Genomic DNA, 15,709 nt, shown 5'->3' on the forward strand with positions numbered 1-15,709 from the left:
ATTTTATATAATTTCGCGCATTACGCAAATTATCTTTGCAGCTGCGAATTTTCCACGAACGCATAAATTCATGGAAATCCGATGTCTAGTAATTATTATGCGCTCGCTATTCTACTCCACGCGTTCGATTTCAACTCGATCCAGTAGCTTCTCTCGGGGGCTGCGAAATGTGTAAAAGCTGCATCACATTTTTGTTTCCAAAGCTTCTTTCGCGAGATTACAAATTTTCCTTCGCAATTTACATTTCGACGTATCTGCGCGATACCACGGCTCGAACAATTAAACCTGCTATCTATAAATAATTAAACAAACCCATCTAACGATAACATCTCAGAATGTTTTTTTTTTTTTTTTATTTATAGACTTTCTACAATCTATAGACAATCTACAATTCTACAATCTACAATTCTAAATTATTTTGGCCTGGTACTGCAACCTTCTCAGAATGTTTTTTTTTTTTTTTATTTATAGACTTTCTACAATCTATAGACAATCTACAATTCTACAATCTACAATTCTAAATTATTTTGGCCTGGTACTGCAACCTTCTCAGAATGTTTTTTTTTTTTTTTTATTTATAGACTTTCTACAATCTATAGACAATCTACAATTCTACAATCTACAATTCTAAATTATTTTGGCCTGGTACTGCAACCTTCTCAGAATGTGGCGTAATATTTTTTGTATCTTGTTCGTAGATTCGCTTGGATCCGTTCGACGATTCTCGTTCGTGGGTGATCGGCGATTCGACAGAAACCGCAGAATGGACGAGCGATCGAAAGGGAAACGCTAAGAGGACGTTGGTTCGAAGGGAGAAAGGTAAGCGTAAACGTATGAACTCTAGCGAAGCGGTATCGATTTTTCGACTGCATCGGAATCACGTGAGACCGAGGTTGCACGCGACATCGCGATATCGCGATATCGTGTCCCCCGATTACGGTCAAGTGCGAATGTCATCGGTCCACAAACCTTCGCGTGGCGGCGTTCCTTTGAAAATATACTCGGTTCGTTCGGTTTTTCGTCCGGCGAATCGCTTCGATCGCTAAAGTCGTTTGCTCCACTTAGGTCGATCGGACGAAATGCCGAACCCGAACTTGGCCAGTCGCTGATGCTAATTCGGATTGTGCAATGTACGCAAATTTTAGCATACAATGCCGGTTCGCGTTGATTCGTCGTAGATCTAGTAGCGTGACTTTGCGCGATCGAGCACGACACGGCGGCGCGACGTGCTATGCCGGTAGCGCACGCATTTTTATCCCTTTCTTCATCTTGCTCGTATTTCTCGCCTTTCTCTTTCCTTTTCAAGGAACCATGTTTTTGAAAAACCAGCGTAGATGACGAAGATATTGCGCCACGGCTTGTATATTTTAGGTAGCCGTTTTAGACGTTTAAACGTCTAAAGACAAGCATAAATAAGATTATTAAAATTCTGACGCGTATCGAGAGATACACCGTATTTGGCTCGACCGGTTATTTATTCGTATTTACCTGTTTTTATTTGACTATCTAAGAGAAAGAAGGACAACGTTCCCGACCAAATAATAAAGTTTACACCGTTTACTTACCAGAGGCTAGAATCCCCATCGGCATCAACAACAAAGCAAGCAGCGACATCGTTGTCACGATCAAGCGAGCTATTCGCGCGATATTTCCCAAACGATCGAAAGAAACGGCGACGTTGTCGCTCTACCTACATCCTCAGTAGATCGCTCTAATCAGAAACTCCACTCCACTTTGCACCATTCGATCGCCTTTAACGATTTCCTAATATATTTCCTAACTAGTTTTCGACTACTGGTTTTCGTTGGACGCGTGTAAAGAAGACCGACAAACTACGCGAATGTACGCAAAAGGCGAAGAAGATGGACTCGTTCGTTTGCTCGATGAACTACGCGCATGTTAGCTGGACAACCTCGAGCGACCTAGAACTCGCGTCGAACAACGCTTGGAAACGTTGTTTCGCGGTTTCGCGTTGATCGTCCGTTTTCGAGGAAGACGCGGCTGGCTATCGACTGACGTGCGAGTCGAATAAGTCGTAAAACGCGCTACCTAACAGCTGTACATTAGCGATCGGCCGCACGAGTGGACGTTTCGTTTACCAGCCACTGACCGGTCGATGTCGCGAAACACGGTACACGCGTGGTCGATGTCATCGTCTCGAATCGAAAGAACGTGATCTCATCCTGTCGACCGACCGGACGTTCGGCACGCGCGCCTTTTCTTCGCTCGTTTACAGGCAAACGAGAAAACAAAGTCGATGTATCGGGGGTACGTGGATGGAAAAAAAGTCGGAGACCGCGTCGCGACGCCGAGCCGCATCAGGCATAACTGAGAGCGTTGTCGGACACCCGCCGTTATCAGGTACGATTGGAGGCGAGGTGCGCGTGCGCGTACGCGTACGAATACGCACGTGTGCGCACCCCCGAGAGGAATCGGGACAAACCGAACGAGGCACAGCCGCTCGGGGAATAGGTGCGACCCTTCCTTCCCTGCGAGTCTTTTCCCATATTTACCCGCTCTAATTATTCCTTTCCGCGGCACCCTGACGCACCTTTGCCTTTCGCGCAATTCCACCGTTTCTTACTATTCTATTTGCATCGTCTTCCGTTTGTCCTCTCGTTTGCCTTTCGAGATTTCCATCGATTCCGAATTCCGCGCCGTTTACCATTTGCTCGGTTTCCTCTTTTTTCCTGTCGTCGGGGAAACGACGCTAGTCTCCGTGACGCGGAGGAATCAACGATATACGCTACTTTTATGACCGAACATTTTGGGCTATACTTAATAATACCTAAGTATGTACTTGCTACGTTTTGTTATTGGCGATTGGCACGCGACTTTAGCGTAAAAGTTTCTTCTTCTTTTCACGGGGTTACGTTGCGCTTTCATCGCAACGCTGTTAAACACCGAGCTGAACGGGTTTTACTTTTCGTTAGAGTACGGAAAATATGTGTGTGTGTGTATAAACAAAAAGTTTCGTTTCAGTCTCGAGGGATCGACGTACACCTCCTAAACGAAAAGTTTAGCGTCGGTTCCCAGGCGGCGATAAAGCGTTTAACGCGTTAAATTTACATTTTTTAGGTTCTTTTTGTCTCCAAAGTCGAGTGTCGCCTCATTTAAATATTTATCGCCTCTACTAGTTCGTACTGTCCAGCAGAGAAATATACCGATCGCGTCCAACGTTTCGGCACGTCTCTGTTTTGCCTCAACGTCCGTAAAACACGCATCGTTGGTGCACCTAACGTCGCCCAACCAAACTTCAAGCCCTTCTAATCCTAAAAGATAAGACGCCTTTTCGTATCAAATCGATATCAAACGAAACGAACGTTATTCTCGTTTACTATGCACAAGGTATAGCTTCGGCTTCTGTTGCCGATTTCTACTCGACGTTCTCTCTTTCCCAAAATATTGCGATTGGCTAATGTTTATAAACGTAATTACGATATTATACGTATAATAATAATAATTTTACGCTTTGATAATCGCAGCCAAAGTCAGGCTGACGTGACACGCTCCGTGATGAAAGCGATACGCACGAACATGTTTTACGTCTACGGCGGATCGTAAGTTTGACTGGCGATCTGCGGGCGAAATTTTCTTGTACCGTCGCTCTGGTTTTGCTTAATCTCTTTCGATGGTTCGAAAGCAACGTTTCGGCGGGGAGAGTAGGATCTCCCCTTTGAAACGATAACAGAGAACGCGAGACACAGGACGAGAGGGGTGCATTTCAATTGATCCGTCGCTATCGTCAGCAGGGTTCGTTGACCAACATTATCGTATACAGTGACGTGCACGCGAACCCTTCTAGAAAATAATACGCCGAGAGTGTCCTTGAACCATCATCGTTTCCTCGTTAAAATCATTTACGATCCTTTGCTTTTGATCTTTCGTTTCTGCCACCTTATCTCTCCGTTTTGCCTTCTCCATCTCTCGTCTTTCTTTCGTTTTATTCCTCCCAATCCGTCTGCGTATATCGCATTGCCAATTAAGTGATTGCGGATTTTGTCATTAGACGATATCGACAAAATCCGCATTCACTTAGTTGCCAATCCAATAGTTTCGCCATAGTTTTGTGATCGCGCCCGATTAAGCTACGAAAGTACAGTCACTCGAGTCGAATATTTCGTGGAAAAATCGTTGCATAATTTCGAAACGTAGGCTGTGACGTTACACGTAGAATAAATTCGAAATTCCACTTCTTCGAGCCTCGTACTCGCTTACGCTATTTTCATAATACGTTAGCACGGCTACAGTTTAGTATAGTTTGGTGTAGTTGTCGAATATCGTCATCGATTTTACGACGGTAGGAAGACTATTATTTGGTAGTGGTATACGGTATTTATTAATCGCAGCAGTCGGCAATGGAGTACAAATGGACTTGGTCTCGCTCCTACCACGTTTTACCGATCTCAAATTCTTGTTCGAGCCTGTCGTATCAATCCCGCTGTTCTTAAGATTCTCGCAGAATCACTCTTACTTCTATCTTTTCATTATTCTTGTTACTAATTTTTCTCCACTTTCAAGCTACTTGCAAAGTGCAACGTACGCTGTATCTAGATATTTTTGTTTAACGAACGCTCAGTTTCCTCTCGTTTCTTAGCACCTGTGATAGGAGCTTTTGCATCGTGCTATATTTAACTCCGTTACACCACCTCTTTGAGATTCTTTTACAGTTCTACGTAGCAAGACGTTATCTAGTATTGTTTTCACGGGCGGAAACGAGAGTCGTCCCGGAGCGAGAAAGTCGATCGGGAAAGAAAGCTGAGTCATACAGGAAGGATTCATCTCATCCCTCGTCTTACTCATCCGGCGCTGTTTTTCCAGTTAATTTATTTTATTTATTTCGCATACGAGAGAGAATTCGCGTCAGATCAACGAACAGTCAGTGTGCAACACGATGGCACGGAAGAATTAAAACTTTTTTTTATATCTCGTACAATACGTTTTGAAATTTCATTGGCATTGTAATCTTGCTATCACGACTCTGTCGGTAAAATTGGAGACGAATCTGAAAATTTCTATAGAAGTTACGAGATATTTGGCGGAAACGCACATTTGAGAAAGATCATCGAGATATTTGAACAATGAATCGTTCGCCATATTAATAATCCATAACCCGTAGTTAGACCATTTTTGCCACTAATCGTATGTTTCCAGGCTACTATTCGCACTGTATGTTAATTTCTCGCTAAAGTGTATTTTCGCGATGAGTGTCTTGTTATAGTTTCTATATACATTTCCACGTTGGTCTCAAGTTCGCGACTCTGTCGGTAAAATTGGAAACGAATCTGAAAATTTCTATAAAAGTTACGAGATATTTGGCGGAAACGCACACTTGAAAAGATCATCGAGATATTTGAACAATGAATCGTTCGATATATTAATAATCCATAACCCATAGTTAGACCATTTTTGCCACTAATCGTATGTTTCCAAGCTACTGTTCGCACTGTATGTTAATTTCTCGCTAAAGTGTATTTTCAACGATGAGTGTCTTGTTATAGTTTCTATATACATTTCCACGTTGGTCTCAAGTTTCGCGACTCTGTCGGTAAAATTGGAAACGAATCTGAAAATGTCTATAGAAGTTACGAGATATTTGGCGGAAACGCTCACTTGGAAAGATCATCGAGATATTTGAACATTGAATGAATCGATTTGAAGTTTCGCTACTGTATAATCGCGATAGTCGTATATCGGTCTATATCGGTACTAACGAAATATTAAAAAGTTTCGTAGAAAAAGCGTGCGAATACTTTTACTAGCTGTACGAAAAGTAAGAGAAGGTTGAAGAAAATAGGAGATGATAGAGAAAAAGAGGAGAAAAGAGTCGTGGGACCAAGAACGAATCTCTCGTCAAGCTTTTTCAAAATCACCGACAATTCGAACGAGACGTGTGAAAATGTTCGCTTTGAGCGTAAGGTAGCCAGTCGGAACTAATAAACCAATAACGATCGGTTTTTTCGTTCCTTCCGTATATTCGATGTCGTTTATTTGATGCGATGATAAACGAAATTAATAGATAGTTTCCTAGGTCAACGATGCAGGAGGGCCAATTTATTTGCAACCTTGAACCATCCCGGGACTCCATTACCAATAACATCCATCGTAATTATTGTCCGCTTCGTTTGTCAAGAATTAATGGTCTGAAACAGCGTATATCGTATCGTTTGCTATATCGTGTTTCAGATTGAAATTGAATTATACGAAAGCGTAGTTCGTCCGCCCACTGCGCTGTGGCGCTCAAATTCGCGTTACTTTTCTTTTTCGTTTAATATCACGCAGCATCCGTTAATCCTAATGAGCAAGTGGAACGTCGGGAACGTCGAGGACTTAGTAAGCAGCTGTTTCGGCTTATTGTGCTTTTCCTATAATAGCATGAAACACGGTATTACGGTATAGCATTGTTATTATCTCGATGCGATTCAACGAGATATACGTTGTATAACGTTACAAATTTCCTTCTTTTTGCGATATCGCCCATTCGTTAGTTCGTGATTTATCGAATAATAATTCCCATAAGAACAAAGATACGCCGTTGCACGGATGTTGTAGAAACGACTAAGCGAATAAATTTCACGCGGTACAACACGAGTGAGATTCGATGTGAAAAGGACAGACGAAGAAGGAGACGTAAAATTCAATGTGAAAATAGGAAAGAATGGAAAATATGGAACAAGCTAGGATCGTGTTCGTTCGTTGCATATTTTATTAGAAACTGGGACATTGTTCGTATTTGACGCAATTTCGACGATTCCATTATGCATCTCAAGTCTGTATTCCTTCACAGAGGAATGCCCATTTCTTCTTCAATTTCTACATTCCGTTGTTCCTTCTTCCTTTACGCGGTAAGATGGTAATAAATAAGTTAATAAATAAAAAGAAACTATCTTCAACTTAGTCACAGGCGAGTTAAGATGCTAAAAAATGTATGGAGGAAACGTAGAATTCTCTACTTCGTGTAAAATCTACCAGCAGAATTTAATCTTAACTTCGACCACTACCGCAGACAGAAATGATGAGATGGAGATCGCCGATGAGCTTGGCAGAAATTCGGCCGAAAGTGCGCTCCACTAACTAGCGCTTCTAGCGGTCAAACGTCTGAACTATACGCATATTACTACACCACGATACTCTCGGTGGTATAAACGTGACCCTGACGACCGGCTGTACAGAGTTGGCCGAAAACAGGCTCGTATTTCTTAGTGACGCTTCGAAAACAAGCGGCAATACGTTGCACCGTACTTCGAGCGCTTATAATCTTCATCCTCACTTTCGTATAAGAAGACTTGTTTTATCTACACTAGTCAGGTAACGGAATCGAGTTATTGTAAAATTGTACATTTATTACAAACCTGCAAATTGACTTGAATAGAACAACGCCATTTTTCAAATGAACGAAGCATCTGATTATTCAGAACATAAGAGGTATCCGAAACCCTTTGAAATTCCTGGAAATTACGGCATTTAATGACGTCATAAATAACGAAATAGAAGGTGGCACAAATTTTCCGATTTTCGGAAATAAAACCCGTCTCACGAGTATATCGAAGAAAACGACTTGGCAAACTTTTTGATTGTTTCATTTTTGTATCAGGGGAAGAAAGCGTCGTAGCAGGGGCTTCAAGTTCGCCGATTCTTGGAAACAAAGTTTCTTCCACGAATTTATCACAACCGCGATTCGACAAATTTTTTCATTGATTGTTTCGTTTATATATCAGGAGAACAAGACGTAGCAGGGGCTACAAGTTCGTCGATTCTTGGAAATGATGCTATTTTCAAGGAATTTTCGTAAGCTGGTTTGCTGTCTTTTTTCATACGATATTTCGTTTAATTATACGTGGTCTTAACCACTTCTCAATTTCATTTGTTGATTTTGTGTGACTTTTTCCGGGATAAATAACAAGATCGAGCAATGCTATCGAACTATACTGATTTGTTCAAACTTTCTCTAAATACATTTTTTACAATTATTTTGCAATAAATTATCTAATTTTTTATGTTAATTATATTATACTACCATTTCCAAGGAGATCGTTGTTGCCGGTTAGTTGATGGATAATATTGGCAGCAGTTGACTGTTTGTGGCATCCTGCTTGTTGTATCTGTCCGCAAAATGGCTTTTTTTTAATATATACAAAAAACTGCTTATTCCTATTTTTTAATTAAACTTTGTTAATTATCTAGTTAGACAAACTTTTTTAAAACTAAAAATGTGGGGGAATATGGTAACACTAAAAAATTCCAATTAGGAAAATCTCCATTAATCACTGAAATAAATTGACATCATTTGTATGTCTTTTATTTGTTAAAGGAAATGCTCGATTTCTGATATAATCTCGCGAATCGAAATATAATCGTAAAATTTATCTCTAAAAAAACTAGTTTGATAATTATTAGAAAAAGATGATTGTTAAAAGTTGGCATATTATACTATAGCTACAAGGTATTCTATAAAAATTGTTTATCTTTGAGATTATCGCGGTCGTCTACGACAACCTACGTCTACAACTACGTCGATAACTGTTCTTTTGTGTGTGCGCTATCTGTGCTGTTACTTACAAGATACACGTATTACCTACTGTCGATAAAGTTATAATACCATTTAAAAAGTCATAAAAATGTATCAGAAAAGAAATTTGCGGGATATTTTCGATATACGTTTCAAAGTCAAGTATTTCGTTGATGTAAAATTTATATTTTATTTACGAAAAATGTAAGAAACTTTCATAACCAATTACAAAGCATCGGTATAAGACAAAAATGCATCGTAATACTGCGAACGTTGCAAAGAGGGCGTGAAGTACTCTGAAATATCTTATTTTTATGTATGATACACGATACATATTTATAATAGGAAAACTTTCTCTATCTTCTTTTACATACTAAGAAACAAATATTTTTACGTTTTCACTGGCCCTCATAGATATGCATTAATATGATCATATATGTTTATTAAAAAGAAAGATCATACTTGAGTCTTGTAACAAATACAAAAGTGTCGTTAGTCAGAGTGAAAACTTATGTAGAGAAAGCAATACAGAAAAGATAGTAATAACATACGATACAAGATGCAAATAAATTATAGATCGTATTATTTTCATGTGTTATATTATTCTTTACCTCTCGAACGATGACGAAGTCCAGCTTCTAAACTTCTAAATGACAGATTTATAATGTAACGTTTTCCGTTTTCTTATTTTCATTGTAATCGACGAACACTAGTCGTAAGCAATAGAAATCTCGCGTATAAATTAAACGTCGCGCAATTTTTTTAACGGGTTTCAAAAATGACGCGTCGAGCCGTGCTCAAGTTTTTTAATCATAGTTATTATTATCGTTAATATCCATATAATTATCAATAACTACAGTAAAACACAAAACAAAAAATGGTGGATATCTGTACATTTCTTTCTCTTAAGTAAATAGTAACATAAACTTTTTTGTATACCAGTAGCCTATAATAGGAAGAAACTAAATCATAATATTCACAGATATTTTACAAGATAGATAAGACACGACGTAGACACACGCGTCGCGGGAACTTGAATTTCCTATACATATAAAACGATTTCGACGAAGAGTGGAAAAGTATCGAAAAGAGGAAAAACGAGGAATGAACGGAAAAAGAAAGAGAGGAGAAGAAGGACGGAGAAACAGAGAAAACAGAAGGCGCGATTTTTATCATAAAAACGAATGAAATATACCGCGACGTGAGCGTCTTGTTCGCGTCCTATTATGTAGACTTAACCGTAGCTGTAATATATGCTTTCTTTAAACTCGGCGTCTCGCACGCTCACTTACACCTCTACACTGTACATATGCACAACGCATCTTTTACACTGTACATGCACACGCTCCACGAGTATCCGCGTTGCCTTAAATTAATCGCGCTTCCTTTAGGGATCGTCAACACACCGTCGTTTATAGTTTGTATAATGCGTATACACTTTTGTTTCGTTCGTATTAATCGCGTTAAAATCAATCGTATAATAATCGATGTTATAATATAATATAACATATATAATATCGATGTATTCGATGTCCGATAGATCAAAAAACGAAAAGAAAAAGAACAAAATACACTGAGTCGTCAGATCAACGATCATTCGAAATAGTACAGAAAATAGAGGTTACAAGATAAAACGAGAAATCGATTTGTAAAACGATCGATATTTCGAGTCGATTGAACACGGGTAACAGGAATATAACGTATGTTTTGACCATCCCTAATACTTTTCCATAAGGTTATTTTCTAGAGGCATGCGCCCTACGCGCAGCAGCAATAATATCGTAAATAGGTAAGTTTCTTTATATTATTTAATAATGTTTTTTTTCATCCACGGCTTCGTGTGATATAATATAATTTCTGGTCTATACACGTAAGCGCATTATTATCCTCGATACGATTGCTAAAGAGTCTATGACACATCGCACAAAAGGCGACAAAGTATAAGAGAAATGGGGATGGAAGTGTACACAGAATGGGGCGACGTCAATGGTCAATGAGATCGGTCATACTGTATCGTGTTCATCCAATATGACATACTTTTAAGCCCCTTACCTTTTTTTCATTTTATGTGCTGGTTGGTACGTTCTAACTAGCCTGATGTAATAACGTTAATAATAATTGATAGCAGCGATAATAGTAATAGTAGAGTAGTGGTAATAATAATAGTAGTAATAGTGGTGATAATAGTATAGTAGTAATAGTAGTAGCAGTAGTAGTGGTAGTAGTAGTAATTAATAATAAGTAATAATAACATAATAATGACAATAATAATAATGATAATATAATAATAATGATAGCCATACTAATTGATGATGATGACAGCAATAATGATAAAGATGATAATAATAATAAAATTAATAATATTATATATATATTAATATTATTAATATTATTTTATATTATAGTTATAATAATTATAATAATAATAATAATAATAATTATAATAATAAAGAATCGAAATAAGAATATTAAAAATTTTTTATAATATACATAGTGCTAAGATGATAATAATGATAATAATATGATACATCCTGCTATTGGAAATTATATTACACTAGGAATAAACACTATTTTAGGTAGCTTTTTCCCACGTTTCTTCGCTAGAGGTCTAAATCGTAACTTTACTTTCTAATTCGACACGAGCGGCAGCAGCAACAGCGGCAGCAGCAACTATTGTTACAATTAATATAATACATAGGTATTTATATAGAGCAGTATTATACAAAAAACACATCACATACCGCGTGGACCAGAATCGGTCACCATTTTATAATGTTTTTACTTTTTTGTTTTCTTCGTCTTTACGCAGATATATATCGTTAAATAATTAAAATCACAGTAGTTATGCCCTCGCTGGCTCGCTTATAATTTATACAGTATCATTAATATCTAAGCCTTACTTAAAATAGCTCGTGTATTATAGTGGTAGGGGGTACGTTAGTTTTTTTTAATCTTCTTCCTCTATTCTCTTACTTACGAAATCGACTGTCCATCTAGAGCAACGGTAGATATATTATTTTACTGTTTTCCTAGAGGAGGGACGCGTGTGAGTTTTTGTTCCTTCGTTTTCTCTCAATCTTTCGTTCTTGTAAATCTTTTCTTTTTTTCTTCTTTTCTTCCCTTTCTTTCTTTAACAGTGAGGACATCGCGTGGTTTTTATCAATCGAAGGTCTTCACTAAGGGCTGGGGTTGTGCCTGACCCGCTTGTCAGAAAGACCAAGAGTGACGTCGGTCGATCTCACAAACGTCGTCAGTTAGACGAGTGGTACCGCGAGCCACTTCATCGAGGAGGAATGAAACTCGCCATTGCGAAATAAACCGGGGAAGAAAGGCACGCTCGGTGATGTTCGCACATTGACCGTGCTAGCCTCTCTACGCTACACAACCCCGTACCTACGTTTTAGGCCTACGATCTAGAAAATCGGTACGATTCGCCGGAGAATCCTTTTGATTGTCACTGATATAACTCCGCAGGAGAAACCTTCCTCGCTCCCTCGGAAATACTCTTCGTCCGTCGTTCGTAGTACGATACTGCACCTCATTAGGAGGACACTCCAGGCTTCATGCCACGTACGAAGCGTCCTACAAGTGCGTGAAGGCGAGAAGTATAGGTATATTGTAATCCAATAGACCACTGGTTGGCCTCAAACCGTGGCGATCACGATGAGCAAATGGGCGATTTTTGCGACACGATGCAATAAATCCGGTGCAATTCGCGCTAGGCTCTCGTTTGCGAAATCACACGACGGGAAAATGTGAACTACGTATGCAGGCTGCAAAGAAAATGAAATCCATGTTTATTTCCATCAGTTTACATCTTTCAATTGTATCGTAACTGTCGTTGCTAGTGATAGCATTATATATGGTTATGTATATTATAAATATTTGCGATACGTACTTGTTGCGATCCTGGTGCAGCGATATTGACAATTCCAGCGGCCTGTTTTTGTTGTAAATACATTATAAATCCGGTTTGAAGATTCTTACTTTGTTGCAATACGTCTACTTCGTCTCGGCCACAAGGAAGCGCAAGGAGCATGCAGTGTTCGTTATCCATCTGGAAGAAATCGCGAATGAAATAGCTGGCTGTAGTACATAGAAAAAGGATTTATATTATTTATATATATATATATATATTTCTGAAAGCACACATACCTGCATCTTCCTTGCTACTCCTTCGACCTGAGTTTGTTCCAGTCTCATTCTTTGAGCGATTCTCAGTGGTGGAGTAGATCCATCGCTGTTACATGGTAAACTGTCTCTGGCCACATTTGGATTACCGAAAACAAAATGCATCTGCACCGCTGCTTGGTCGTTTTTGAGAGCCAATAGTCCCTGCCACATAACCGGGTAACGTTGCAACAACATCTGGAATGAATCTGCTTGCGGTGGCACTTGAGAAGCATGAGGTGGGGTAACCACTTGGTGTTTTCTAGGCCTATCGGGGGTGATGGCTCTGTCGCTTGGCGCCTCGCTGGCAGCAATAGGATACTGAGATCGCAGATGAGCCGGTGGAGGTTCGTAAAAACCACCTCTGGCAGCTGCTGCTGGCGCCCCAGTCAACGATGGATTACTGCCCGTATTATATTGCGGTGGCGGTGGTGGAGGTAATCTCACTGTTCCGTGCATCATGTACACTTGAGCTACTTGAGGACTATCGGTAGTACGATCGTGCGGCGTTCGTGTACTACGTCTCAATTCCAACGGTGGGCTGTGGCTGTCTTCTATGCCTGTTTCGAGTTTCGGATCTAAAGGTAGATGCGGAGATCGAGTCTCTTGAATGTGGTAAGCTATGCGCGGGGCTGTTAAAGCAGCCTCCTGTTGTGCACGCAAGTATTGGTACTGCAGCATTTGTGGGTGCATGTAGTGAGGTGGGAGCTCTCCGCCTCTGGTCAGTCCGCCATAGTGATTGACAACGTCACCCTAGATGTAAACGCATTATAAGTAAAATTATTTCATGGACAAAATACCGTATGATTTCGAAGTTTCATTAGAATTAGTAGAAACATTTTTGCCGCGTGCGTAACATCGATGCATTTTAGTAAAACTAAAACAGAGTAGTTAGCATAGTAAGTACCTGAGAAGCATTAGCATGATGATGGGCAGGTGGGGGCAATGGAGGACTCTGGGATCGATGTGGGGGGACAAGTCCATATTGACCCCCTGGTGATGGAGTAGCACCCACACTCCCATGCTAGCCAAAACCAAGCCAAGTTAATTCGTATATCGACATATTTTTAGAAAACATACATACAGTAGCGGACAGAAGATTAAGACGAAATGGAAAAAATAAATAATTGATTTACTTTCCATAACAAAATACAAATACAATGTTCTACTTTTGATATTAACCAATTAGACATTTGTTTATACACTTACAAAAAAAATTTCATTTTGATATTTTGCTCAGTAGCTAAGTTATAAAAAAGGAACGAAATCTGTATAATATTTCGTCGGTCAAAAGTTTGACTACACAAAAAGTTATTAATTTTTGATAAGAAAATATATACAATCTTTGTTTAAATTCAATATTTTGTCCAATATCCGTTATTTCTTATCACTTCGGTACATCTTCTTGGCATAGAATCTATTAATTTTTTACATTGATCTACCGTAATATTACTCCAAGCTGTTTCAATTGTAAAGTTCATTTCAATTTTTCGGATTATAACCTTGTACTGTCTTTTTTATGATGCTCCACAAATTCTCGATTGGATTAATGTCTGGTGATTGCGACGACCACGGCAGCACGGTAATATTTTTTTCTTCAAAAAACTGTTTCACAATGTTATCATTTTGAAAAATAAAATCATTACTCATATCGTTGCGTGCAAGAGGCAACATTGTGCTCTTGAGTATGTCCATGCATTGAAAACGGTCCATAATTCCATTAATACGACATATCGAACCAGGGCAGCCTCGAGAAAAACACGCCCACCATAACGTTTCCACCACCATGTTTAAGAATTTTTAAAACGCACTGTTTTCAAACTTTCGCCAATTCGACGTCTAACATCATACCGTATCCCATAGGAAGAGACGCGATTGAATTTCGATTCGTCTAAAAACGATACCTTTTGCCAGTCTTCACTTGTCCAATGCTTATGAGCTTTAGCAAAAGCAAGTCGTCTTTTTCGATTCCTAGAACTCAACGATGGTTTCTTTTGCGGTTTTCGTCCTCTTAAGTTAAAGTCTTCTAATCTTCTCCTAACAGTTCTAGCACTAATTCGCGTATCGTTTTTACAGTTTATCTCCGCAGCAATATTATTTGCAGTACGATAACGATCCTTTTCGCTCAATCGATGAATCCGGCGATCCATTGCCGCCGTTGTTTTCCGTGGTCTTCCGTTTTTCGGTTGATCGCAATACGTGCCTGCCTTTAAAAATTTATACCAAGCTTGCTTACAAGCCGTTTCTGACCTGTTCATTATATTTGCTATTTCGCTGAAGGTTTTACTTCGCTTTCGCAGCCTTACGATTTGTTTCCTTTCGGTTTCAAGTAAATTCTTTGATTTACCCATAGTCCGTTCCTACCTAAATGAATTTTAAAGCAATAAAAGCTACACTGAACGATGATTTTGACATTCCAGAATCGGAATGTTCGAAACTGTACTCATACTCGCGTTTTACACAGCTCGTCTTAAACTAATGTCCACTGTTTACAAGTGCTAAGCGATAACTAACTGTTGTAACTCCTACATTGTTTGTATTTAACAATTGACTGTCTGAGGTTACAAAGGTCAAACGTACAGCTATGTTATCCCAAAGAGACAAACCGAATAGAAGAACAATATGAGTATAGGATGTTTGTATTCCGATTTACAAATCATCGTCTTAAACTTTTGTCCGCTACTGTTTATTATAACGTATATTTGTAATGGTTACACACAATTTGTATTAATTTCGCTACTCAATCGGTAACGAAGTCAGATTAATTCAATTTAAATATAAAGCAAGGATGGATCACGAACGAACATTACGTGACCATTACGATCTTGCTATATGGTTTAAAACGACAAATATATATATATGTTACGAGCATCATGCTTACCAGTGGTCCTCCTTCGTACGTTGATATTGATACGCCCCGTGCCTGAGGACTCGGTGTTGGGACCATAATACAGCCGGACATCGACACTTCTACTTTCGGTGGCTCCATCGTTCCCGTTACCTACGATCATAGTCAAAATATAAATTAAA

At 39.2% G+C, this 15,709-nt stretch overlaps 2 protein-coding genes and 1 long non-coding RNA gene across 8 annotated transcripts in view; 1 reads left to right on the top strand and 2 right to left on the bottom strand.

Annotated features, from left to right (window-relative positions):
* LOC126916823 (proto-oncogene tyrosine-protein kinase receptor Ret) overlaps positions 1–2,308 on the bottom strand; it is a 33,000-nt gene extending 30,692 nt beyond the window's left edge. For both annotated transcript variants that reach the window (XM_050723024.1, XM_050723023.1), the window contains exon 1: positions 1,566–2,308. In XM_050723024.1, coding sequence (XP_050578981.1) covers positions 1,566–1,614 — 49 coding nt within the window. In that variant the 5' untranslated portion in view covers positions 1,615–2,308. The remainder of the gene's footprint in view (positions 1–1,565) is intronic.
* LOC126916857 (uncharacterized) lies at positions 635–9,096 on the top strand. Its single transcript, XR_007710747.1, has 2 exons — positions 635–819; positions 3,079–9,096. It is a non-coding gene; the product is annotated as an uncharacterized LOC126916857 (long non-coding RNA).
* Positions 9,097–9,306: 210 nt separating this feature from the next.
* Positions 9,307–15,709, bottom strand: part of LOC126916822 (protein split ends) — a 119,112-nt gene continuing 112,709 nt past the window's right edge. For 4 of the 5 annotated variants that reach the window (XM_050723019.1, XM_050723021.1, XM_050723020.1 and 1 more), the window contains exons 9-13: positions 15,561–15,680; positions 13,587–13,703; positions 12,665–13,432; positions 12,408–12,566; positions 9,307–12,282 (exon numbers count right to left, since the gene is read on the bottom strand). In XM_050723019.1, the coding sequence (XP_050578976.1) occupies positions 12,154–12,282; positions 12,408–12,566; positions 12,665–13,432; positions 13,587–13,703; positions 15,561–15,680 (1,293 nt within the window). In that variant the 3' untranslated portion in view covers positions 9,307–12,153. The remainder of the gene's footprint in view (positions 12,283–12,407; positions 12,567–12,664; positions 13,433–13,586; positions 13,704–15,560; positions 15,681–15,709) is intronic. The other variant, XM_050723022.1, reaches the window with a different exon arrangement.

The sequence above is a fragment of the Bombus affinis genome, chromosome 5 (assembly GCF_024516045.1).
Source record: "Bombus affinis isolate iyBomAffi1 chromosome 5, iyBomAffi1.2, whole genome shotgun sequence".
Lineage (NCBI taxonomy): Eukaryota > Metazoa > Arthropoda > Insecta > Hymenoptera > Apidae > Bombus > Bombus affinis.